Source organism: Conger conger, chromosome 13 (genome assembly GCF_963514075.1).
Source record: "Conger conger chromosome 13, fConCon1.1, whole genome shotgun sequence".
Classification (NCBI taxonomy): domain Eukaryota; kingdom Metazoa; phylum Chordata; class Actinopteri; order Anguilliformes; family Congridae; genus Conger; species Conger conger.
Window position 1 is genome coordinate 21376115 of NC_083772.1, and position 26188 is coordinate 21402302.

Genomic DNA, 26188 nt, shown 5'->3' on the forward strand with positions numbered 1-26188 from the left:
AACAAAATTTGATCCATTATCTCTCCTCAACTAGAAAACAGATTTTCCCACTGTTTTGTTTTTACAAAGTCAAAACACAAACCATCAACAAGCCCACGGTCAGGCAATCTCAGGGCTGATTTGACAATAAATTGTTAAAACCTTCTGAAAATAAAGTCCCAGATGTTGGGGATGATTCATGATGAAATGAAAAGGCTGACTTGGTCGACACATCGTGGATGGATGACAAGAACGAGTTTGAGAAAAGAAAAGTGAGGAAAGACTCAGGGGCGTTCAACCTTACTTTTCAAAGTGTGGTGAGTCAACGCAGACTAGAACTGTGACAGAATGCCAAGCTTTCCCAAACCAATCCCCTTCCTCCCCCTCTACGGAAGGCAGGCACATTATTTGAATTATTTATATTTCAGTTGAAATATCCTTGATTTTCACTCGTGCTTTGGAAGCAATTTTACATTTGTGCTCAAGTTGAATCAAAGTCTCACTTCTAAATATTGCTTTTGAAAAAGCTACACCACCCTTAAGCCATTCATTTGACCTCTAATTTTATTTTTCCATTTGTCCTATTTCCAGCCATTTTTCACAATGAATCTGCTGAATAATAATAATAATCATCATCATCATCAACACAATAATCATAATTCTAATAATAATCATAATTAACGACTGATTATGGCAGAGGACTGCATATTCAGCCATCAGCAAATCTGGACCTGAAATCCAAATCAGTTGGCTGTTTTCACACCTGACTCCCAGGTAAAGGGAGGTTGGAAAACCAGCAGATCTGACACCTTGATGGCCATGATTTGATAATCCCTGGCCTCGACAGCAGGCTTGGGGTGACCACAGAGAAAAGCACCGTGTGAGTTATGGGTTATTGCCTCCCACCTTAATAAATCCCCCCCGTAATCCATTCAGTCCCTGCACAGAAGACCCCATGGGGATCTGATTGAGGCTTCATCGCATTCTCTAAAGATTAAGATGATCACAGAAGACCCTTCCGGTATAATTCAGGCAGAAGATCAAGGGGACATGAGTGAAAATGAATAAAAGGTTGATTTCCTGCTCAAATCGGAGGCGTATATCCAGAGAGCCAGGAAAGTGGTTGAGATCAGGTTTGAGACTGTTTAAGACTGACTTGCCTCAATGCAGTAGGGTGAGCCTAGGGGGGGGAACAGTCTTTTCTTGTCATTACACTGGTTATGTTACTTAAGTGCCTTTCTTTAGCAATAACAGCTGTGTCCCATTGAGATTTCACTTGTCCCATAAGGATATAACTTTCAAAATGATATTTTAATATATTACATATTATACAGCCTGGCAGCATGGTGGCGCAGTGAATAGCACCATCTCCTCATAGCAAGAAGATACAGAGTTTGAGTCCTAACACAGGGCATTTCCTCTGGGTAGTTTGCATGTTCCCCCTGTGTCCATGTGGATTTCAACTGGGTACTCCAGTTTTCCAGTTTTCCAGTTTCCTCCCACGGTCCAAAGACATGTCCCGCATGCATGAATGTTACAGGATGTGAGCCAATGGTGTGTACAGTATGCCCTGTGATGGACTGGCGACCCGTCCAGGGTGTGTTCCTGCCTCTCGCCCACTGCATGCTGGGATAGGCTCCAGTTCCCCTGAGAAACAAGATGCAAAAGAAAATGAATGGATGAATGAATAGATGGAGAGAGGGAGGGAAGGATGGATATATTGTACAGTTGATGTGACAGATAGCCCAGTTAAAGGCAGAGAATTCACTGCTCCATTTGTTGAATTCTCAGAGAACTGACTCATTCTAAAGTGTGGAACAGTGCCTGCTTTAACATATTATTTTAGCACCAAGAGGCAAAAAAAAAAGTCCCCCCCCCCCCATTCATTTCCAATATTGAGATGAAAAATAATTTGATTTACAAACATGTTTGATGGCTCGACTCGGTATCGATTTAACACAGATTAAAATGTTTAAGCGGTAATAGAATCACTGGTGCAAGAAATTAAACTTTTTGAAACTTTGTGTTGTGGTTTTGAAATGTTACATCTGCCAAAGGACAGCACATTACAGGTGATGAAGCACTCCGTTTCCTGAAACTTCAACTGGAGATGTGTTCCCTTGTTTATCAAATCCGGTTAAACCCAGACATGGGTCACATACGTAATTGCCTTGGATTCAAATGCCATTCTACGCTTTGCTGAGCTTGTCTGGTGTATTACAACCTATGAAACACTCTCAAAAAGTGCAAACCCAGCCTTCTGGTCCTCTTCGTTGGCTCAATTGCGGCAGGCAAGATGAATTGAGTAGAGAAATGTATTTGAATACAAAACAATTACATAGTTGACCCAGGTCAGATCAAAGTAGATTTGAGGCAGGTAAAAGTAATGTTTTTTCCCCCAATAAAGTTCTGAATTTAAAACGAGTGATGGGACACTACCAAAGCATGGTCATTGTACATACATTAAAAAAACATATATACATATGGTTTCATTTTTTTGCAAAATAACACATATAGTAGGAGTATAGGAGTATAGCAAAGTCTCTGGCTCCAAACTGTACAACATAGCAGTACCGGCGAACTTGACCTCCTGGGCTTCAAAACGCTTTTCACGAGCCCAAGGATAGTGAGTGGGTGACGTAACAGGCACTTGGTCCATCTTCTTCTATGGTCTATAGTTATCTGTCACCAAATCAGCATGACCTTTCTGAACACACTGTAGGAAGCACGGTCATCCATATCCACCCTCACACTGCACATCTTCCACTAGTCTGGACATTTCCACATTCTGTCCAAACAGGGGAAGGGGGGAGCCCACAGAAGATGGAAAATAGCTGACATTAACTTTCTGCTAAGGACATGCAATCTGTAAATATCCCCCTTTCATTTTCAGTAAAGGAGCACGTCTGAGTGAAAGATTGCTTGCTTTAGAAGCTCACTGTCATTATTTTCCCTCTTTCTGACTCAGTATGTCTGCTCATCCATTTATTACGTTCCATTAGTTATCCGTTCATTCATTCATTCATCCATTCATTCATTCATGCGTATCTGACTGAAACTCATCTGTGGCACATCAAATGAACAGGCCAAAACTCCCACAGTCAGGGAAAGACTTGGAGCCTCAATAATGTATATGCTCTTGCCACTGGCCCTTCTCAGGCTGATTTATTAAAAGCAGCATTACTAAAGACCAGTGGCCATTTATTTTGGATTTATATTCCCCTCACCTTATACTCAGGGGTTTAAATCATTGATAACATATTCACATTGATCAGTATTGTGTTTTCAACAGAGATGGAACATTCTTCTGATGCTGATAACTCACACACACATCAAAAACAAACCAAACATCACTCCGACTAGTATTCATATACAGCAACGGTTTTCTTACGGCACAATAAGACTTGCTGATGAAATTTGACCTTGACACCTTGTTAGCTAAAGTAGAATTCATGCCATTACAATACAAAAGAAAACCTCAGAGAACCAAACACATCTAGAATGATGGTTCAGAACTTTTTAGCAACAGCCGCTAAACTCCCTTGTCTAATTTTGATATCATTAAGTTTTTAATTTGTGTTCATTGTTTGCATTTTGCAGTCATTTAGACTGAAGTTATAATTCAGATTCTATACCGTTCGGTTGAACAGCTCTCAGAAATAGGTAACCAGCACCATTTTAGCTTGAATCTTTCGCCTTAATCCGATAACTTTAAGAACTGCACAAATTTCCAGTGCATTACAATCATGCAACTGCCAGCTAAACGATATTAGCCTGGACTATGCCAATATGAGTGTGGCACAGACAGTGCAGTCAGTAACAATTTGGACAGTGATGCAATTAATGCTCACAGTCTGCATTTTAACCTCATATTCATGGTTTCGTTTCAAATCCAACATGTTGGAGTACGGAGCCAAAACAACAGAAATTGTGTCGCTGTCCAAATACATAAACTGCACAGTAGTACCATTTTCCAATAAATAATGCTACTGCTACTGTCTTTTTAATTACATAAAATAGCAATAGGAAAACAGTTAATGTCCAATGAGGAGTGCTAGAAATACTTATGTACACTAATCTACAGTAAGCCCTAAAAGTCAGTTTTCTAGAAGCCTCAGATTTGGTTATCAGCCGTTTGTTCATTTTCATGTCTTATCGGAGGCCGGCACTCGTGTGATCACTGAGGGTTTTACAGTGAAACAGAAATGCCAGCTCACACTTCAGTATAAACAGTACTTCCTCTAGCACAGGGGTGTCAAACTCCAGGCCTGGAGGGTCGCAGTGTCTGCTGGTTTTTGGTGTGTTTCAGCACGAGAGATACATTTCAAAATCTTTCATTGGCTAAAGAGTCCACGCACCTTGTTCTCAAGGCCTTAATTGGCTGCTGATTGAAAGGAAACCACAAATACCAGCAGACACTGCAGCCCTCCAGGACTGGAGTTTGACACCCCTGCTATAGCATAACCATTCACCTGTTTTTGTGAATATCTGATTTTACTGCTATAAAATGCAAAGGCAGCTTGGGAACCTTTTTGTCTTCAACACGTATGCAAGTATTAGAATGTGCCAAAATAAAAGCGGGCCACTCAGTCCATCAATGTACAAAAAGGGTCCAAAAAGGCTGTATAAAATACACACACACACACACACACACACACACACACACACACACACACACACACACACACACACACACACACACACACACACGTCATCTCCTTCACATCTTTTTACTCAGTTTAAATAACACGTCTCTCACACTACAAATTTTCCTCAGTCCATCTCCTTTCACACCTCCCATGGTGAAGCCGGTCTGCTTCAGTGTAATGTAAAAAAGGAGATCTTGGAGAATCTCACAACACGGCCCTGTCCTCCTGTTCGTTCATGCACATCCCCTCCTGAAACTAATATCACTACGGTGTGGTGAAAGTACAGTCTCAGTTAAGGCACATCAGAGGAGCGATAAAGTATAGAGTACTTAAGTTGAAACATGGCTTTTAAAAAAGGCTATGCTGAAGTACAATGTAAACAGACACTTTCCCATGTGTATGTTGAAGTATAAGCAGTTACTTTGTTAGCGCTCTACATTTGCGCTGTTGGATGAAGGGGTTCAACCATCAGGAATTTCACACCGGCTAGCTTTTGGCTCCAGCGTGGTTCAGTAATCACCAAATCACACTGCTGGCCCCCTTTCAATCTGCACATCGATTCACGGTGCGAGATCTACCTGACTATAATGGCACATTAAGCAACCCCATTCACTGCAGACCACAGCAACGGAAGTGGAGACAGGAGGAAAAGGATTTAAAATGGCTAACGACCCATTCGTTTCGGGCCTGCCTTACGGAAGGAGAGACGGAACTCCCCTGGGCTCTGTCCCCAATGAGCTGGACCGCTTGTCTGAGAAGCTCACTCCATAAATCTTTGTGATGCCAGCCAGCAGGTTGGCCCAACCTCAAGGGGTTTATCCCAGACAGACAACTCTGTGAGCAGACTGATGAGGAACTTGTGAAGAAAGAGTCGGGCTAATCCAGCCACATTCAGCATTCAAACAGTGGCCAAGGCTGTTAAAGAGTTCACCTTGACAGGACAATGACCTCGAGCCTTAAAGCTCTGAGAAAGGTTTGTTCACCATTATACAATCCAGCAGACAGCATCAATCTGTTATAGTCTCTACATGCCCCTGTTGCACTTCATAAAATGACATAGGGAAAAACATTGCCTTGTAGGCAGACAATAGACTGCATTTAAAGTGAATTAATATTGTACGTACCCAATCTCGGTAACAACGGCAGCCATGCTTCCCAATGCATTGTCACAGATGCTGGCGGAGATCAGCAGTTGGGGTTTATACACTCATCGACTGTGTAGACTGCCAAAGCACTAGATCAATCACCAGCACATTCCTTACAGTGGAGCTGCATGGTGGAGAACCTAGAAGATACTTCGAACCAACTTACTTACAGAGCACAGAAAAACTGTTTTTTTTTGGTTTTTTTTATCTCAAGGACAACCAAAGATGATTTATTACTCTCAAAGAAGGCAAAAACAACACAAACATTAAAAAGAAGGCAAATTCTGATCAAATACAATATGAGCATTTACATATTTTACAAACTGAATTGCAGAATAATTCTGCATTAAACTGATGGATTCATAATAATAAGACCAACAAACATGCATTTCTGCAAATACAGCCCCAAATTCATTAATATTCATACTTATCTGAAGCATCTGCATCTGCCCGTGGAATAGTCATTCCCATGACGACGCAGACGATGAAAATATTAAAGATGGATAGAGATAGTTAGTCTGCACTACATAACCTGTGCAGCCTGGTCTCATAACTCACTCGATGTCCAAAAGAGAGAAAGACAACTGCTTTTATTTTATGTTTTAAAGGAACTCAACGTCTTACTAACAACTTCCTCTCTGACACGGTGCCAGATGTACAGAGGACTGGGCAGGAATTTTGTCCGGGATTTAAAGTCCCTTTGTGCAAGCCTGGAGCTTTGCAATTATCCTGTCGTATGCATCAACAGTTCAGCAGAATGGCAGAACATATGTGACTGCAGAATTGGCAGGATTGCTTTGTTCAACAAGTTCACTACGATGGGCTATCCTTCATTTCATCATGTTTAATGTTTGTTTTTTAGGTTTTTTTAGTTCATGTAGATGGCATCCTGCTGCTTGTATGCTCAGGAACAGAGAACCGGACACAAATTGTAGCACTTCTTACATCCAGAATTCAGATTTGGAAGTTGTGGCTCTCAGGTAATTGATGAGTCACTGGTGGCCATTTCCCGATGACTGATATTGAACATGACATTAACCTGGCTATTTCAGTAGGTAGTTATGGATATTATATACTGTATCTGCGTATATCTGCATATAAAAAGATTCCTACATGGTTCACTCGACATGGATATAAATACCTGCAAATTGAAGCAAACAGTCAAGTCCAATATGATTGAGTACAGAACCACAGAAAAATGCACTGCTTATTGACTGCACTGTCCACCCACACCCACATTTTTTTTTGTTCCACAAGATATATTATGACAGTCATAATACTAGCTAGCCACTGTATGCGCATGAGAAATCTCACTCATAAGACTGAGCCGACGCTTGCGTCGAGTGCCTTCAGCGATTGTGTCAACCGCGACCCCCGCAAACAACGTTCTTGATTGCCGAGCGGTCGGCTCTGTGCCAGACGGAGCTCGTTTCCAAAGCCGGTTCCCCGCCATTACGCCGTGCACCTGGGCCGAAACACAATGCCTTTTTAATTACCGTTTTCTTCTCGCGGTGCAGAGAGAGAGAACGCAGGCTCAGGTAAGCAGCTCTCTCACCTCCTCAGTCCAGCTTCCTGCCGCGTTTATTCGCACCTTTCAATTAGCCGGCGTTTACGCCACGCAGACCGGCTGGCTTCTGCTCCGCGTTCCAGCCTGCCGCTAAGTGATTAAGACCTGGGGAAAGGCAGACACCCCCAGGGCCGCTAGTCCTGCTGTAAACACCCCCTCCCTCTTTCTCCTTTGCACTTAATACAAACAATATTTCTGCATATTACATGCGTTTACAAAATGCAAGTCAGCTACTGTTATGGACTAAATAAGGAAAAATGGGACTACTAATTTTGTTTTAATACACTGAGGGGAAAACAGACAAACACGCATTCAAGCGCACACAAATCTATCTAACAGAACGCTGGGTTTGTGAATACTTAAAATCACTTCAATATCACATCATTTTACTGTAAGACTGTCGCAATAATGCAAACGCACTAAATTAATGATGTAAAGATGCACACAAACCCAGGGAAAGGTTCAATGTCATAGTCTCTCACTCTCTCCTTCTCTCCCCCTCTTTCTTCTCCCTCAGAAGGAGGCTGGAACCAGAATGGACTTCAAATTAAATTTAATTTCAAAGATGCGTTTCATCTCCATCCCTCCCTGTACACAAACAAAGAAACACTGGTCAATATCTCTCCATTCTCACTAAAGTCCACAATACAGAATTATTGTTTGGTTTCTCAGAAAACACCTTCATCTTGAAAAGAGCTTCTCACACACTTCTGTTATTTATTTTTCTGTAATGGATCCCTGATGGTGCTCGAAGCACAAAGACTATTGACTGCAGTACAGAGCCAAGAACTATTAAAGAGTTACTTGAAAAGAAGCATTTTCGTGGACTGGCCCATCACCTGGCCTGCACACCCAGCAGCGCTGACCTGAGACATCTTCTCTGAAGCTGTGCACCACAGCCGCAATGCTTCCCTGCATTTGTACCCTTCAATAACAGCTAAAAGGTCACCGGTGCACCTTCACTAATTCAGCCTGGTGACCTCTGCTTTAGAAAGCCTTCTTTGTGACTTCAAAGTATGAATTATCCTCACACCCTTTCTAAAAAGATTCCATGAATGTACACAGACATTTTGTACCGTAAGGCTGCTGAATATGTGCATTCTGTTCAGAGGGAAGTAAACACCTGATCCAGTTATTGCCCATTTAAGTGGCGACAATGCATTTATTTATCTAGTTCTTACCAGTCCCACAGACATTCAAAATCTGTTTTCTAAGGGATACCTGTGTGATTTTATGTTATGCCAGGGTATATTAAGAATCAAGCTATCTATGTTTAATGTATTGTTAAACACATTGAAAGTGGTTAAGTTACTGAGATTGAGTTTACAGTGAGGGGACCAGGGTCAGGGCTATGGCGGTTAGATTTAACACAGTGTGCAGACAAAATATATTCAAACATTATTCCACTATGCACGCTTGGTTACAATTATACAGTAATAAACCAAAGGGTAGTGGATGTATTTGCCATGTTAAAAAAAAAAAACAACAACACTCAGCTTTATCATATCAGTCAAGTCCTGAAAAATGGCATACGCAGTGCAGGTTTCAAAAGCAATAAAAAAAAATCAAAAGAAGTACTTTAACGGTCTCCGCTGTGCGCAGGTGGCTGAGAGTCAAACCCGGTAAAAAAAAACGGCGCTCTGGCACAGCAGAAGAACGAAGAGGAAGCGGAGAGGGGAGGCCTCAGCCACTAACAGCTAGCCTCACGCCGGACTGTGTTTGTGTCGGTGTCTTTGGCCACTCATGCGAACATCATCAGCCACTTACACACATGGGTGCTTTCCTCTGTGCATTTTACATCGCCGGTGCTAAATTGGCGGGGTGGGGGTGGGAGAGGGAGGGGGGCTGAATGGTGACAAACATACACGTGCAATAATGGGACTTATGGTCATGGAGAAATTGCACTCTTATTCCATGGTGATTATAGTCATTGCGGCCTGTCAGAGCTGAACTGCCATTGGGTTTCATGAACTGAGAGAGGGGGACTGTACACAGTGACATTGTCCTGATTAATGGGGACCAGATCTGCTTCCTGGCTCTGGTGGGGGGGGGGGGACAGGTGTGGGGGAAATTGCCTTTCAGTGGGCGTACACTCGGCGACATGACAGACATGGGACTGAACATGGACAAAATGGCGGCATGCAAACGCACTGCGGCAGTGACACAGTATGTCAGGGATCAAATCACGGTCCTCATGGTCCCAGAACTACTGGTTTTCTGCGCTTCCTGTACCTGGGAGTCAGGTGGCCAATGAGTAGAAGTAATACCAATTCAGCCAATTACTAGGGCCAGATTTGGATGAGGTTCAGATTTGATGATGGCTGCAGTATATTCTATTGATTGATTGATTGATTGATAATACTTTGTCAGGTTGATCGGAAATTTGTTTTACATCATCATTTGCACCATTTGCAACACCAAAGACAAGAAAACAAACAAAACGCATACATTCAACATAACATCACAATCATAATAAAATGAGGCTTCAATGTACATTTGGCCTGGGATTACGCTCAAAGAGTGCCTCAGTCTAACCCTATTAAACCATGGAGCCCTGTAATCTTCTGTTTAATGGTAGCAATTCATATTCATGTTCAGAACATGATTGGGGTCAGAAACAATGTTGTTAGCAGGCCTCAATATGTTGTTATGGTAGGCTGATTAATAAAGTTTCTCAAGCGGTTTGCCAACAACCTTTGAGCAGATTTTCATTTGGTGGAGCAGTTTTGACTTTAAAGTAGTGGTCAGACATTTGTACCAAGTAGTATTACAATACTGTAAAACACTTGTGATAACACTATGAATCATGACAGAACACAGGGGCCTATTGGATTACAGGAACACACTTGCTTGCGCAGGGAATGATTAATACACACAAACTGAATGGACAAAGCACATTGTGCGATTTCCATTCTGATGTCATCGTGCTGATCTGGAATTTCTTCTTACAATGGCTTTTTTGTTGCAACATTGGTTCAATGCATTTGCGTTCTTAAATTGCTCCTCTATATGCTGTGTGCAACATCCTCTGCATGTATTCAAATGTTCAAAAAGAAAGCACCTAAAATCCAAAAAACATCTTTACATAGGTTTAAAATAGGTTGCTCAATATTACCGTGTCAGACAGCACTGTTGGTTGTCTGGACTCAGGACAGTCTTCGTTCTATGGATGAATTGAATTTCATTGAAATGGAATTATTTTCATTGAATTCTTTTCCTTCTAAGAAAAATAAGCCCTTGAAATGCTCCTAGTCTTGAATGGAAGTGAGTGGTATTAGTAGTGTGAAAGCCTTTGGGACCACCAGTCACCGCAGGTTATAATTATTACAGTTATTTAGCGGACCCTTTTTATCCAAAGTTGATTAGACTTAGAAGGGTCCGATACTCCCTGGAGCAATGTGGGGCTTAGGGCCTTGCTCAAGGGCCCAGCTACTGCACCAATCTTATTGTGTTTACACTGGGGTTTGAACCACTAGTCTTCCAGGTCCCAGTGAAGCACCATAGCCACTACGCTATAGGTGGTCACAGAGATCACACATGCAGAAAAACTTTACCACTATTTATTGGTCTTAAAAAAATCTAACTTCAGAAAGGATGCATGTATTAAAGAAAGCTCTGAATTGAGACCTTTTATTTCAAGACCCAGAGTACATCTGAAAAAACTTGAGAAAATTAGATTTTCCCTGCGAGTTTGAGGATATAATAGCAGGGATATTTTCATTAGCATGCATATACACCGCAGGAGAGCAGAGCCTCTGGCATAACTACTGTGCTTAAGCTATCGGTGCCGGCAGGTGGTTCTCTGGATGTAGTATTCATGAGCCAAGCAATATGTTCAAGAGTTCACACCTTCGGGTTCAACGCCATCGTTAAAAAAAACGTGTTTAACACGTCAGCATTTCCTCCGTACCGTGGCGCGTTTTCTGATAAATATCTTAAATCAGGACGTAGGCTAACCTGGCTAACTTCCATCGGCTGCGTTTACCGTAGCTCGCGCATCCTGAGTTCGTAACGGCCGGTGGGTTGTCCACAGCAGACTCATCAGATGAAAACGGCCTGATTTGGTCACGCTTCTTCCGCACTACGGGCAAATTCGTCCCATTTCACATCTGCTCTCTTGTACACGTTGTGATCCCAACCAAATAAAACTGCGAACGCACAGAAGGAAACTACAAAAGATAAATGCCTCGAAAGATGAACCCGTCGGTTCATTACGTAATGAGACCTGCCAAACGTTTCCAGTCAATATCGGGACCAATGCTTGAACAGAGTAGAGTATAAAATCAGCATAATCGTCAGTCAATCATCATTCAATGCGGATCGCTCCAAGAAAATGGCTCATATCGTTAAAATGTCGAACTTACGGCTGGATAAATGTCTGCATCAATAGAGATAATTTATTTCCGAAATAATTTTATTCAGGACTCGCTTTAAACAAATTAAATATGACTTATTGTAGCGATGGTGGCAACACATTGGATAGAACGTGTGGCCGTCTCTACAGAGTGGTTTTCCAGACACTCTTTCTATTCACCATACTGATAAAATTATTATGTTCTACAGGAGCCACTGGAATAAGTAATACTGAGCCCCAGACTAAAGAACCAAGACCATTACTGCTCCAGGCACCCATGAGCTTTCAATTACCGCCAACTGCCTATGAAATGACCGGATCATTTGACTGACCAATTAAAGCCAGGACCGATGCAGTTTTTTTTCTTTTCTTTTTTATGTGTCAGAGGATCTAAAGGACATATAGTTGAACAAATAAATAAGAACCCAAAAAGTACAAAAATGTTTGCCATAAAAATTTAAAATATAAATATCAAGCAAGCAACTTGGTAATTTCATTGAATAAATATCCCAGATAAACACTGCCACCTAATGCCAGAATTAATTACTACAACAAAAAGTAAGATCGTTTAAAAATCTTGATACTGGATTATTTGCCAAATGGCATCTCTTGATATGGATAGATGAAGATAACCAGATGAAACCATGTTTCCCAGAATTAATTCAACACAAGCACTGCAGAGGAAAGAAGATAAAATATGGAGGAAAAACATCTCAATCATGTAATCTTGTAATCTTAAGTAGAGATGCTATATGATCAATGTATAAATGCATTGCAGTGTGGTCATATAAAGGTACCAGGTTTATGTCTACAAGTAAACCTGGTACATGAAACTGAAATATTGTTTTAGCTCTCATTCCTGCTCCACTCCATATTCCTAGAGCTTCTCAGATTCTCCTGATTACCACCAAAGCCTTAATCACTGTCCTTAGACCCTCAGGACTCATCAGTACATCAATCAATGCCACAGAATACCACCTAGTCAACCAATTAAAGGTTGTGATTGTCACTCCCATGTCTATACTCACCACACCGATTAAACCAATCAATCAAAAAGGATGTAATCTACACAAATTATGACACAAGTACATCAATTGTACAACCAACAAATTATCTAAAATAAATTGCCTTACATTTATTATCCAGCAATAATCAGGTAGCTAGCCACAAAAACATAACACAAATTTATTGAATGCATGCTACAATGTGCATTTGTTCTGATATTACACTCAATTTCACATTCAAAACCAGTTTTTCAGAAAACATTAAAATTGTGACCAAAATGTTTTGTTTTTTGTTTTTTTACACTGACAATAATACAGGTTCCAAAAATAGATTTTGTGCTTGCAAGGCCATTGTAAATTATTTTACTTCCAGGTCTCTGGGATTCAAATGTTTCAAATTTAGGGGCAAAAATTTGCAGTCTGTCTCTGTCAGCGTTGTTCTGTTTGCTACTACCTCCCCTCAATGCCAAAGTACAGCTGGAACACCTCCCCGCAGCCCCTCTCATTGAGATACTGGTACAGCTGCCCCAGGTCCATGTGATTCCCTCGGTTACCATGGGGATCGAACATGGCCTCCTCAAAGCCGGAGAACCTGCGGAGTGAGGTCACATTCCCCTCCCCGCCTGATTGGCTGTGCAGAGGAATGTCTTCCCTGTGTCGAATCATGATTCTCTTCCAGGTCAAAACTTTCACTCTACAGGTAAAAAAATAATAATTATTATTATTATAATAATTGTTCAAATGTGTTCCATGTACAAAGAATTGCATAACATCGTCAACATCACATAAAACACAAAAAGTACTAATGTACCAAACTTGGGGCCTGATTTACTAAGACCTTTAGCATGTACAAAACCTGTTTGGGGGAAAATGCATGTACATGCAGTAAGGAAATAAAATGGCATATTACAGAACACTGTTAGCAGTTGAAATTGTACTTCCTCTAGGGTCTTTAAGCGCACTTATCCCTCGTCATACGTATGCACTTCGCACTTTGTCGTACGTCGCTCTGGATAAGAGCATCTGCCAAATGCCATTACTGTAATGTAATTTAACATACCTGGCCCAGAATTCCTCACAGGAAGCTTGGGGTCCCTCCACACACACAATGCCGGGTTTGCCCGGCATGCAGAATCCAGACAGGCCCAAGTCGCTGGACCACTCCAAAATGTTCTTCCTCTTCACCTTGTTGTATATGTGGTGGCTGTAGATCCAGAGTCTAGTGAACACCTCCACTGGTGGGGTCTCAGTGGACACTCTCTGAAGGCCTTGAGCTGCAGGATTTTTGGTGATATAGAGATGTGCATTGTCCTTTATCCATTCCACTGCGGACAGCATGCACACCTCTCCACAGCAGTTCTCCTTCAGGTGCGCGTTCATGTCCGCGTGAAGCCGGGCTTGCTGTGCTCGACTTAGCTCTGGACATCTGAGGAGGAAGTATGTGGCTTGTTAAGGATTATTTTAAATTATTACATTTACACTTCAAAAAAGTAGTGAAAAAAATTATACTCAATTTTATTTGTATTGAGCTTCCCAATGCAAATAAATATTCTGCTGACAACAGACATTGCATACCTGACTGAAATATCTGGTAGAACGTTTGGGTAATCGACAACGTATGTGCACGAGATTGCAACGGTTACCTTAAAGAGAGATACATACAACTATGTCTCAACAATGAGACATACAAAGTCAGCCATACAACAAGAATAAGAATTGATTGGCATATTAACAGAGTGGCATCCACACCTACATATTTACCCCTTTCAGGTCCTCGGTGTCCATTTTCTGATGGATTACAAATTCGGGCCTAGAAGAGGGCAGATAATCAGTCCTGCCTTCCACATACTCCCGTAACTCTGCAAGCGCCAGTTGATCTCTGATGTTGAACTCGTTCTGGCTGGGGAACATGCTGGTCAACAGCTCAATCTCAGACAGCTGGGCTTCAGCCTCTTCGATGCCGGTCATGGCCGAACGTCAATAACGTTACCTGTAACTGGGGAAATACACACATGTAACATTAGCCCATGACACGTATTCTGATTCCTAAGTGCAAAGTAACCGTTTCCCTTATCCATCGAGCTTTGAACTTTGAAATTCGTAGTTCGCAAACGAGCAATTTGGTCTGACGTTTGGCGGCTAAATTAGCCATTATAGTTAGCGAACAGAGTAGCTAACTATACTAGATAATAAGTATAGTGCAAATAAATGGTATTCATCTTCGATACAAAGTTACCTTTAATTATTACCATTGGTGGCTGCATTTTTAATATAGCTAGCACATAGCTGATTATATAAGAACTATATAACTAATACACAGTGACTGTTCAGTAATAAACATTATAAAGTAAGATTTCCTGATTAGTTTCCAGTTCTACATAACTTTCGCCAAGTTTGCTAGCTAGACTAGTCGCCAGCTGTGTAGGTTTCCACTCATTTCTGTAGGAAACAGCTCATTATCCAGCTTATTTATATACGGACATATTTGCACCTCTATAGACAATTATTAGTCGTCCATCGTACCTACTACTTTAATCATTTATTTTGTTTTCCAAAAATAATACTTGTCGTAATATTTGTTTTGTTTTTGCCATTGACCATTCCATTGATTCCCAGATATCTGTTTTCAGCTCGGTCACCACTGCAGTGTTTCCGGCTTAACCCGGATATACTCCGTGGAGCACACACACGCATGTAGTCCTTTAATTACTCATTAGATAATGCGTTATTGTAAACTCATCTGATTTAGAAATAAATCAACCCCACCTCACCGGTATTGAGTTATAACCATTTGCGTTCGAGGGAGAGCAAGATGTATGCACTCTTAGCCAAAAATACATACTAATGGTTGACGAAGGGAAGTCATGTATTCTTAAACACTTGCAAATATGTTATAATTACAGAATTAAATACGTAGATGGAATTTATTTGGTCCAATACGTCAAAACATGGACATATAAGAAAGTGCAAATTCTAACTTTTATTGTGAAATGTATCTCTCTAGTAGTTACCGGAAGTAACTTTATTTTAGCTAGCCACACTGGCCACACACAATCTGGTTATTTCGTTACTGTATGTAGCTGTAAGGTTAAAGCTTGCCACACACAGGCATATTAAAGTGACCGATTATCTGTTTATTGTAGAATTAATTGATTTGGTGCGTATTTGTACAGTGTGATTTATTTTTTATTTTTTTATGAAAAGCAAGAAACCATCAACGAAACTGACAGGTTGCTGACAGAAACTGAAACGTTTCTTTATCTATAGCTCGTTATGATTGCCACTAACCTTCCCTAAAAGAGCTAGCTAGCTAGCTAACGTTACTTAGTGGGATACAGAAGTCACACTCAGGTAGGAATCTATTTTTTAAACGAGCCGAATAAGATTTCTTTTCTTGTGCTATTTTCATTATCATGATTTTGTGAGCATGGCGCACGTGAGTTTTCTGCTGGCTCCTATCTATTAGCACGTGGTTATTTTGTTAAGTAAGTTTAAAATTAAAGGTTGCCCAGCGGGTTGAAGCAAAAAACGCACCACTGGTCAGGCAAGGCAATTGTGAATAAAATTATGGAAAGCGGTATGATCGTAACCTGCGATTTATCTAAACGGCGCTTTCATTTTGCCAAGTTATCATGCAGTCCGGCATAGCATCCGACGCTCAGTTAAAACCAAGAGCTAACTCTTGTTTTTGCGGTATTCAGCTAACCCAAGTTCGCACCTTTTAGGTCACAATGGGGAAGAAGAGGGGAAAGGAGAAGAACTTCAAAGAAGACGATACATTTGACGTGGCAGGTACGGTGATATGCCATACTAAGTAATGATAACATAAACCGGTTTGGACAATGTTGTGTGTCTAGACTTGTGCGACCATTACCAGTAAAACTAACCGGGAAGGCACCCTGTTCTCATCCTGTTAGGGTTGACAGAGATGACTCAGCGGTTTGCTGTGATTTCATAATCAGGAAACTTGTACCCTTTAGATTGTGAATATTTATCACAATAAAACAGTGATTCCCAGCATTATTCAGACGTATTATTATTTTAATTGTATGTTGCATCTGTGCTGATGTTTCCAAAAAAATGATGCGATGTAGAATTATTCAAACACTGGAAAATCGCACGAAGCAATTGGTTTGAAATACCCTTTAAATAACTTGCGTTACATTTAATTTAGCAGACGCTTTTATCCAAAGCAAAGTACAAAACGGTGCATATTAAGGTCATACAACAAACAGCCTAACACCAACAACGTCCTCCGTATCTGGACGTTGCCTTCCGGTCTGATGTCCTTTATATTGTGCGGGAAAAAAGCATCCCATCCTGTTCTCCCAGGTCCTTCCTGTGTGCACATCCGTAAGGGCATAGACCAGAGCCTCCTGAGGAAGACTTCAACAGACGTGACCTGGAGCACCTGCCAGGACTGTAAAGAGGAGGATGCCCCGGTGAAGTCGGAGGAGCAGAATGGGGAGTGCCCGATGGTCTGGGTCTGCCTGAAGTGTGGTCACCGGGTGAGCCCCTCCCACTCCTGACAGGTCACACACAGCGGCATTCCTCCATCTGCCTGTCAATCAGCCGCTTGGCTTTGCTCATTGGCTGAATGTCGTTTTTCAGGGCTGCGGGAGGTTCAGTGAAAATCAGCATGCGATCAGACACTACGAGAAGCCCCGCTCGGACCCGCATTGCCTGGTTCTCAGCACGGACAACTGGAGTGTGTGGTTAGTGTCAGGTGTCCTTATGATTGCTTATGACTCAGCTACCTCCATAGGACTAGTGTTACATCTCATTATATTAAAATTAATTACTTTCAGTTTATTAGACTAAGCAGGGGTGGGGCTACGGGACTTGATCAAGGGCCCAGCAGCTGTGTCTACACTGGGGCTTGAAATCAGGAAGTCTTTTTTAGAAGATGATTCATCTGTGACATTATGCGATGTGCTGTGGTTTTCCTCCAGGTGCTACATCTGTGACGATGACGTTCAGTATTCGAGCACGGGGCAGTTGGCTCAGCTGGTGAAGGGCATTAAGAAGCTAGCTCTCTCTGAGTCCCCGACGAGAACACCGCAGAAAAGTACACCCCGTTTCTCTTTCCTTCTTCACTGTTTGACAGGTGTACCACACCTGCCACCTTCCCCAGGCTGGTGTCAGGTGTCCTGGACCTGCTAATGGGGCCTTTGGCCCAAAGTATCTGTAAGGTCTTTTGAGAAGGTGCTGTCCTAAAAAATTGAATTTAACTTACTGAATTTAATCCTCCTCTCGGCATCCATTTTTTGTGTTTTCGCTACACATCATCGTCTGTCTGAATCTGAAAGCAATGTTGTTTCTCCTGACTCAGAAGTGAAGGAGGAGGCCAGCAAGGTCGATGCCGTCGTGGAAGAGAAGAAGGCCCCAGAGATTCCCATCGTGCCCGAGAAGGAGACCCGTGTCCTGCAGTCGAAGGAAAACCAGAAGAATGCTGGGGACTCCAAAGGTCAGAGGTCAGGAACGGCTACAAGTGGCCCCAGCGTGTTGGTGCGAGGCCTGAGCAATCTTGGCAACACATGTTTCTTCAACGCCGTCATACAGGTAAGGAAATCTCACTGCCGCAGAGGGTGTCGGTAATATGATACTCTGACCACATCATGAAATTCGATGCCTAGTTTCACAGCCCTGTCAAACTGAACATTATTTATTTTTTTGGCAACAGAATCTATCCCAGACGCAGCTCTTGAGACAGATTCTGACTGATGTGACCGACGAGAGAACCAGCCTCACCATTACCCCTGACTCATCCACAGAGCTGGTGAGCTCCGCCCCTTTTTGTATCCTTACTTCCAATGCAGTGATGCCATTGGCTGGTCTTGAATGACTTTTCTCCCCCCGCAGGACCCCATTGCAATCCCATTGGAGCAGCCTGGCTCCCTCACCCTGGCCATGCGCCAGCTGCTGAACGAAATCCAAGAGACCAAGAAGGGCGTGGTCACACCCAGGGAGCTCTTCTCACAAGTCTGCAAGAAGTGAGTGCAACTGGGCCTGGCTGTAATGGTGTGGAGTTCATCTCCCGTTTCACTTTAAAAACGAACTGAAACGAAAGTGTGAGCAGCATTTGGTTCTGCGATGTGACGTTGTTGGTTCCGGGCAAAAATAATGAACCAACACAATAAATTAAAATAAAAAAGGCAAAAGAACCGAGCAACAGCTTTTTAGTTCGCCGCTTGGAGCTGGCCAGCTCAGTTACTTTTCCGCTGCGTATTCCTCCCAACTGCTCAGTCAACTGAAGGATAAATTAAATGAAATAAAAAAACTACCAGACTAAACTGGCATACTGGAGTGACTGGGCTGATTAGTTAATGCCCTCTCCACCAGTAGGCGGGGCCGAGACGATCTGCTTCGTCACAGACGTCTCTTTCACACAATTGAAAGAATACTTTCGGGGGGGAGCATCCATTTGATTGACATGGTAAAAACTGGATAGCAGCAGCCGGTTGAGTGAGGGACAGGGGGGAAGAATGCACATTATAGCATGAAAGGATGGTGATTGGAGGGGAACAAATAACTGACACACATATTTAATTGACACTATTGTTTCCAATTTTGATTCACAAAGTATATATTCCATAAAATGAATAATTTTAAGACGTGATCAGATGCTTATGAAGAATTTACTGAACTGTGGAAAGTGAATTTTGATTTCCGCCAAATCATTTTAAGACAGTCATGTCTCAGTTTTCGAGCAGCCTACTGGATGATCAATGTTATTGTCCCGAGTGAGGACATTGCCTGTTGTGGTGTAGAATGATTATATGGAATGCTATACCTTACGAGATAGTTATCGGCAACCTTGAAACCTCCATCTAGACCAGTGGTTCTTAGACCAGTGGTTCTTAACCCAGGGGGTTCGATAAAAGCATAGGTATATATTTTATTTTCCAATAAAATATATACCTATGGTTTGAAGAAATCATATTTTATTTTTCTAATTACGAAGGGTTCGGTGAATGCACTGATGAAGCTTGCAGGGTTCAGTACCTCCAATAAGGTTAAGAACCACTGATCTAGACCAATGCTCAGAACAAAATTCTTGTGGATCCTTTAGTTCTCAAGGATCTGCAGCATTTAAAAGTTTTTACTTCCTAAGAGCTGAATTATTGCTGAATTACTTAAAATGGATGCTTCACCCAGGCCTGTGGTTCTGCCCACCCACAGGGCTGCCAGATTTAAAGGGTTCCAGCAGCAGGACAGCCAGGAGCTTCTGCGGTATCTTCTGGATGGGATGAGGGCCGAGGAGACCAAGGCGAGTCCATCCTACGCCAAGGGAACAAGCACCGCTCCATACCCTGAACGTGTGATTGTTATTTAGCTGACTCTTTTATTGAAAGCGATTTAGTTGATTAGATTAAGCAGGGGACAATCCCCCCCTGGAGAAATGTGGGGTTAAGGGCCTTGCTCAAGGGCTGAACAGCTGTGTCAATCTTGGCTAGACCGGAGCTTGAACTACCAACCTTCCGGGTCCCAGTCATGTAACTTAGCTACTTGGCTGTCCCAGTGATTTACAGACTTCTTCTTGGAAGTTACCGCAGATTTTTACCCCAGGGCAAAGGGCTTTAAGTCTAAGTGTTTGTTGAAGTCACTTCGGTTTTGTTTGGTTTTGTTATGGTCTTATCAGTATTTGCATTCTACCTGGTCAATCTGGTCTCCATTTGTGCTTTTCAGAGAGTAAGCTTAGGGATCGCTGAGGCTACAAAAAGGTCTGGAAAAACCACTGATGCTGAAGAATTAAAGAAAATAGTTAAAGGTAAGATGTGTTTAGCTGCATGAGTTAATATTTAATAACCCTTATGTCTCATTTTGTTTTGTCAAAATTGATAAACATGTTTATAATCTAATTGGCAGTGTTCAGAATTCAGTCATACACAGTTATATTTCCCAATTTTAATTTAATTGAATACATTCATGTGCTTTCCCAGCGTACGAGAGAAATGGAGCACCCAAGAACTTTGTGGACCAGGTTTTTGGGGGAGAGCTTACCAGCACAATCATGTGTAAACAATGCAAAACTGTAAGTAAGTTAAGGTCCATTTAAAAATAATAATAATAAATAATAATAATAATAATAATAATCTTTTTTTGTTTTCTGTGGCTATGGGAACGCCCCACAAATGATAATACCTGCACTCTCTGTCTCACAGGTGTCTTCAGTGAAGGAGATGTTTCTAGACCTCTCCCTTCCCGTTTCAGACGAGGTAACAAGCATGTGTGGTCGTCGCACAAAATCTTTTTAAAAAGGTGGTCAAATGGGGAAATAATAAGTAAATATCAACAAGGACAAGGGGCAACAAGCGGACGTGTTATTTTTACAGCCTGCGATGATCTAGAGACGCAATCAAAAGAGCTCAGTGAGCACACTTATAACTGCACTCTGGACTGTGATTAAGAAGCCCTGGGTTTTGCTCCAATTTAGGAATCAATAATGGTTCACCATTGTAATAAGGATGCTTCTTTTGTCTTGGGTCCCTCGAGTAAGAAGACGATCGGAAGTAAGTTGAGGAATCTCTGACGGTCGGCGTCTCATTCCGTCTCCGCAGGCCTACAGGAAGAAGAATCAGAAGAGAATTGCGAAGAGCAGCGAGGGCCGGGATAAGGACCGGGATAAGGACCGGGACAGTCCCGTTCCACCCACCAGCGGAAACGAGGACATTCCCACCGGCGCTGGGAGCAAGTACCAGCAGAAGAAAGCCAAGAAGCAGGCTAAGAAACAGGCAAAGGTGGGCTAAAATAAATCTGTGTTTATTCTCACAAAAAGAATCTTCTCTAGTGGCAGTGTGTCCATCTCAGGTTTCTGTTGTTATTCCCTGTTCAGTCTCGTTCTTTATTACGTGTTACCTAGCTGATGCTTTTGTCCAAAGCCACTTACTGTTGATTAGCCTAAGCAGGGCTAATGCCCCTTGGTGCAATGTGGGGTTAATGGCCCAATGACTGCATTGATCACACTTGGGTTCAAACCACCAACCTGCCTGATTCCAGTTCAAGCACCTTAGGGGGCAGCCAAAAGCCTAGTGGCTATCTTCCTGGTCGATTTCAAAATCATCTGGGTTTGTAGGAAATTTCAACTCGGTGATTGGAGGGGAACAAACGTTCACTAACGTTCACTTATCTGCAGAACCAGAGGCGTCAGCTGAAGCAAGGAGGGCGAGCATCGCTGGATGCCATGGCCAATCAAGATTCAGCCGAGCCTACGGAGGGGGAGGACACTGAGACGTGCTCTCCAGGGGAGGGGGGGGACACTGAGACGTGCTCTCCAGGGGAGGGGGGGGACACTGAGACGTGCTCTCCAGGGGAGGGGGGGGACACTGAGACGTGCTCTCCAGGGGAGGGGGGGGACACTGAGACGTGCTCTCCAGGGGAGGGGGGGGACACTGAGACGTGCTCTCCAGGGGAGGGGGGTGGATCTGAAGCGGGGGCCACCCTCGGAGCAGAGGGAGAGCCAGGCGGGGCGGGTGACAGACCGGAGCCCAATGGAGACGGTCAGGGGGTGGGGAACGCAGCTGAGGAAGAGGAGGAGTGCGATGAAGACGGGGTGTCTGTGGCCAACAACCGTTTCACGGCCCTTTCCGAGGACCGGAATGAGGAAGAGCGGGATGGAGACGGCAAGCCGGCGGAGGAAGAGGAGGATGCGGCCATGGCCACGCCCACCCAGGAGGAAGACCAGCTCGCCGAAGACATGACCCAGCTGTCCCTGGACAACGCCTTCATCTCCCCCGATGATGTCCAGCCAGACGCAGGGAGTGAAGGCATGACCACCACCGACACCAAGGAGTACACTGTGGTGAACCAGGACCCCGAGCTGGCCTTCCACACACTGGCCTCCAGGGCAGCACTGGAGAAACAGGAGTGTTCGGTGAGCTCCTGCCTGTACCAGTTCACCGAGGTGGAGAGCCTCACCCAGAACAACAGCCTGCTGTGCGTCACATGCTCGAGACGGCAATCACGGCCCAAAGCCGATGGTACGGAGTGTCCTCCATGCATTACATTACATTAGTTATTTAGCTGGAGCTTTGATCCAAAGCGACTTACAGTTGACTAGACTAGGCAGGGGACAATCCCCCTGGAGCAATGTGGGGTTCAGGGCCTTTGCTCAACTGTACAGATCTTATATCAGCTACACTGGGTCTTCCCGGGTCCCAGTCATGTACCTTAGCTACTATGCTACAGGCTGCCCAACAGGCCCTTGTGTTACCTGCTTTGATCGATGACTGAGGAGTCTTTATCGTCGTAATTAAGATAACATTTTGCAGAGGAGCTGCAAAGCAAGGGGATTAATCACACTGTCTCTCAGGGCGATGGTGTGACTGATGTGGGGATAGTCAAGCACCGTCAAATTAATATTTAACACGGCATTCATAGATAACGTTTAATAAATCTGTAAAGTCATAGCCACAGGACCCAGCAGTAATGGGGAAAGGTCAGAGAAGATACATCTGTGGTATTTGGCATCTGTCATGTTTCGCCAAGCCTGTGTTTCTCCAGAGCAGGGGTGTCAAACCCCAGGCCTGGAGGGCCGCAGTTTCTGCAGGTTTTGATAAAATTTTTCTTTCATTGGTGAAAGTCCAACACCGCAGCCCTCCAGGACTGGAGTTAAACCTGCAGACACAGTGGCCCTCCAGGACTGGAGTTAAACCTGAAGACACTGAAGTGGTGATTCAGAGGGTGAAAGTTTGAAATGAAGGCACACACGGTGGTTGATAAGGTGATTCTCTCTGATTTTGTGCTGCGTTTAGGCTCCTGCACAAGGGTGTACACAGACGCTCTGAAACAGATGCTCATCTCGTCCCCTCCTCCTGTGCTCACCCTCCACCTGAAAAGATTCCAGCAGGTATTCATTAATTCTGTGCTCACCCTCCACCTGAAAAGATTCCAGCAGGTAATCACTAACTCTGTGCTCACCCTGCATCTGAAAAGATTCCAGCAGGTATTCACTAATTCTGTGCTACAGAGCTAGGAGCGGTGACACAAACCGATCGTTGGCACTGAGGAAATCAATTTGAGTCATCTGCTTTTGATTTGTGCTGATGGAGTAATTGAGTTTGACGATTGCGATAATGGAAGTTGTCCAAACTTGAAGTGGTAGTTTTTGTTTTAAAGGAGCAAGGTTGAATTTAAAACAGAATGCAGAAATTAAGTTAACGAAGGAAAAATGGTCACTGATCTCTTTCCTTCCTCCTCCAGGTTGCGTACAGTGTGTGCAAGGTGAACCGCCATGTTCAGTTCCCTCAGATTCTGGATCTTGCCCCTTTCTGCTCCGCCAAATGCCAGGTAATGAAATCGCCCCCCAGAGACACTCCAATGGTACTTTCCCATTCGGCTTTTCCCGACTGTGCCTTCTAAACAGAGCGAAAGACCAGGGGCCTGTTCCACACAGCAGGGTTACTGAGTTGGCCAGATAAACCCAGATGCCACCCAAATCTGGAACATGGACTGAAGTAAAATGAGCTGTTCCAGGTTTTACTCAGTGCCGTTATCTAACGCCGTAATCCTGCTTTGTGGAATGGTCTTCAGCAAGAAGGCATCCATTGGTGGATTTGCCCATGAGCCTGAACTAAAAATATTTTTCAGCTCAATGTGATCATGAAAAAATGTAGAAGTCTGGTTGTTCCTGAGGGCGGGCTTACCTGGTTTATTCTTTCCCGTTTCCAGAACGTTCCAGAAGGACAGTCTCGGGTGCTGTACAGCCTTTATGGGATCGTTGAGCACAGCGGGACGATGAGGTCTGGTCACTACGTGGCCTATGTGAAAGCTCGACCCTCCACCCCTCCGACCAGCGCTCTCAACGGACCGACAGCGCAAGGTGGGAGTTCAGGCTATACCCGACGCACCGAAACATTTCTACACTTCTGTTCCACTGGAGAGCTTAACTGCTTAAAAAGTTTAACTGCTTAACTGAAATTCTTGGATTTGACAATTTGAGACCATATTTAAGACACCAACCAAATATCAGAACCATACCATTTGCTTGGTGTCTTAAATTTGTTTATTGGGCAATTTGATATAGTACTATTGAGTATTTTTAGGGCATCTGTTTTGATCTCTGAAGAACTGCCCTGCATTTCAGTTTTGTTGTGTTAGGATGTGAAAGCTTTGAAGCTCAATATCTCAAAACTACTCAAAGAACCTTGTAATTCCATGGTCACAAGTTCTCTTTCCAACCCATGGTAGACCCAAAGTAATTTACTGTATACTAACGGTCGTGCCTCTGTTAGATAATGTCTGTATATTTTACATTGGTATTGACGGCAGTCATGAAATGCTGCACCAGCTAGTGCACTGTCCGTGCAGTTAAGTACATTTAAATTCCATTAGTGAAGTTATAAGTGAAGGGTCTGATGTTGTGCCTGTAGGCTGTGTGTTGGTGTAGTCTGCGGACCTCACAGGGCTGATTCACTCCCATCTCTGCAGGTGAGGAGACGGTGCAGAAAGGCTGCTGGTTTCACGTGAGCGACAGCAGTGTGCACCCCGTGCCTGAGACCCAGGTGCAGAACTCCCAAGCCTACCTGCTCTTCTACGAGAGGATCTCCTAGTGCTCCCGACCATCACTGGGAGCATCCCGAAGGAACAGAGCCTGCATCCCGGGAGATGGACAGTGGAATTCCCACAGCGGAATTTCCGACAGCAGAATTCCAACCGCATCCTTTGCCATTCAGCTGCCTGTCTTTAGCAGTGTTGTAACGGAGAACTTGGGGATTACGAGACCCTGCTTACCCGTTTTACTGTTTTGTGGTTAAATGGAAAGGGGAGGGGAGTGAAAGGTTTATGGATCATGTCAGGCAAACAGTAATTCCATGGAATAATATGACATCAGTATAATTCGGAACATTTTCCACATTATGCAGATTTGGCAAAGGGGAAATGTGCACCACAAGGTCTTGTGAAATTTACATAAATGTCTCTGCAATGGTCACTGTACTTCCTGGAACTGAAATAATTATGGTTAGACTGGAAGAGCACCAGAATCCCTGTGTAAATCACTGTATACAAAAATTACAATTTGAAATTGATAGAACTTCTTTTGAAAATGGTTTAATTTTTTGATGGGGGAAAAATGTAATTCACTTGTATATGAATTATTTATTTCTTTAACTTTTTATGCTGCCAAAATGAAAGAATTGTTGCATTAAAGATTACTGGAGGTCTAATTCAAGTGGTTCATGTTTAAATGAAGTGACTATGGTGATTCAGGGCGGCTCTCCCTGGGTTTGTACATGCCAGGATACACAATTCTCCCATCACTAGACCTGGGTCAAAAACATTACTGTTTTGCATTCAAATACTTTTTATACGCTTTAATGAGCTTATCTGGTGTGTTGGAACCAAAGTGCAAACCTGCCTTCTGGTCCTCTTGGCTGGCTCAATTGCACCAATTCAATCAAGCACAGAAAAGTATCAGAATCCAAAACTATGACATATTTGAACCAGGCCTGGCAGTTAGACAGCGAGAAACTATAAAACCACTGTTAAAA

At 43.2% G+C, this 26188-nt stretch overlaps 2 protein-coding genes across 4 annotated transcripts; one reads left to right on the top strand and one right to left on the bottom strand.

The window, feature by feature from the left end:
• Positions 1–12788: 12788 nt before the first annotated feature.
• Positions 12789–15355, bottom strand: rwdd2b (RWD domain containing 2B). 3 transcript variants are annotated; one of them, XM_061218065.1, is made up of 5 exons: positions 15222–15355; positions 14460–14694; positions 14274–14362; positions 13759–14124; positions 12789–13392 (listed from the first exon to the last, which is right to left on the bottom strand). In XM_061218065.1, exons 2-5 carry the CDS (start codon positions 14664–14666, stop codon positions 13149–13151), a joined length of 906 nt encoding a protein of 301 aa, XP_061074049.1. In that variant the 5' UTR covers positions 14667–14694; positions 15222–15355; the 3' UTR covers positions 12789–13148. The 3 variants fall into 3 exon arrangements, with proteins under 3 accessions (XP_061074049.1, XP_061074048.1, XP_061074050.1); XM_061218064.1 differs by having other exon boundaries at positions 15190–15334; XM_061218066.1 differs by having other exon boundaries at positions 14274–14341; positions 15190–15329.
• A 384-nt stretch (positions 15356–15739) lies between these two features.
• On the top strand, positions 15740–25864 carry usp16 (ubiquitin specific peptidase 16). Its single transcript, XM_061216926.1, has 19 exons — positions 15740–16049; positions 16424–16490; positions 17031–17206; positions 17310–17413; positions 17651–17766; positions 18031–18260; positions 18382–18477; positions 18561–18691; positions 19881–19968; positions 20388–20469; positions 20642–20733; positions 20864–20917; positions 21260–21439; positions 21835–21965; positions 22179–22678; positions 23453–23547; positions 23901–23987; positions 24369–24519; positions 25128–25864. The coding sequence occupies exons 2-19, from the start codon at positions 16430–16432 to the stop codon at positions 25247–25249; spliced, it is 2496 nt and encodes an 831-aa protein (XP_061072910.1). The 5' UTR covers positions 15740–16049; positions 16424–16429; the 3' UTR covers positions 25250–25864.
• The last annotated feature ends 324 nt before the right edge of the window (positions 25865–26188 follow it).

What these genes read in the sequence shown, in the direction of transcription:
- rwdd2b (XM_061218065.1), bottom strand. Translation starts at nt 14,666, where the DNA reads ATGACCGGCATCGAAGAGGCTGAAGCCCAGCTGTCTGAGATTGAGCTG. An exon ending in ACACCGAGGACCTGAAAGGG is followed by an intron (nt 14,363 to 14,459) that starts GTAAATATGTAG and finishes GTTGAGACATAG; the next exon opens with TTGTATGTATCTCTCTTTAA. An exon ending in CTACCAGATATTTCAGTCAG is followed by an intron (nt 14,125 to 14,273) that starts GTATGCAATGTC and finishes CTTCCTCCTCAG; the next exon opens with ATGTCCAGAGCTAAGTCGAG.
- usp16 (XM_061216926.1), top strand. Translation starts at nt 16,430, where the DNA reads ATGGGGAAGAAGAGGGGAAAGGAGAAGAACTTCAAAGAAGACGATACA. An exon ending in TCTTCAACGCCGTCATACAG is followed by an intron (nt 18,261 to 18,381) that starts GTAAGGAAATCT and finishes TTTTGGCAACAG; the next exon opens with AATCTATCCCAGACGCAGCT. An exon ending in ATCACGGCCCAAAGCCGATG is followed by an intron (nt 22,679 to 23,452) that starts GTACGGAGTGTC and finishes TGCTGCGTTTAG; the next exon opens with GCTCCTGCACAAGGGTGTAC.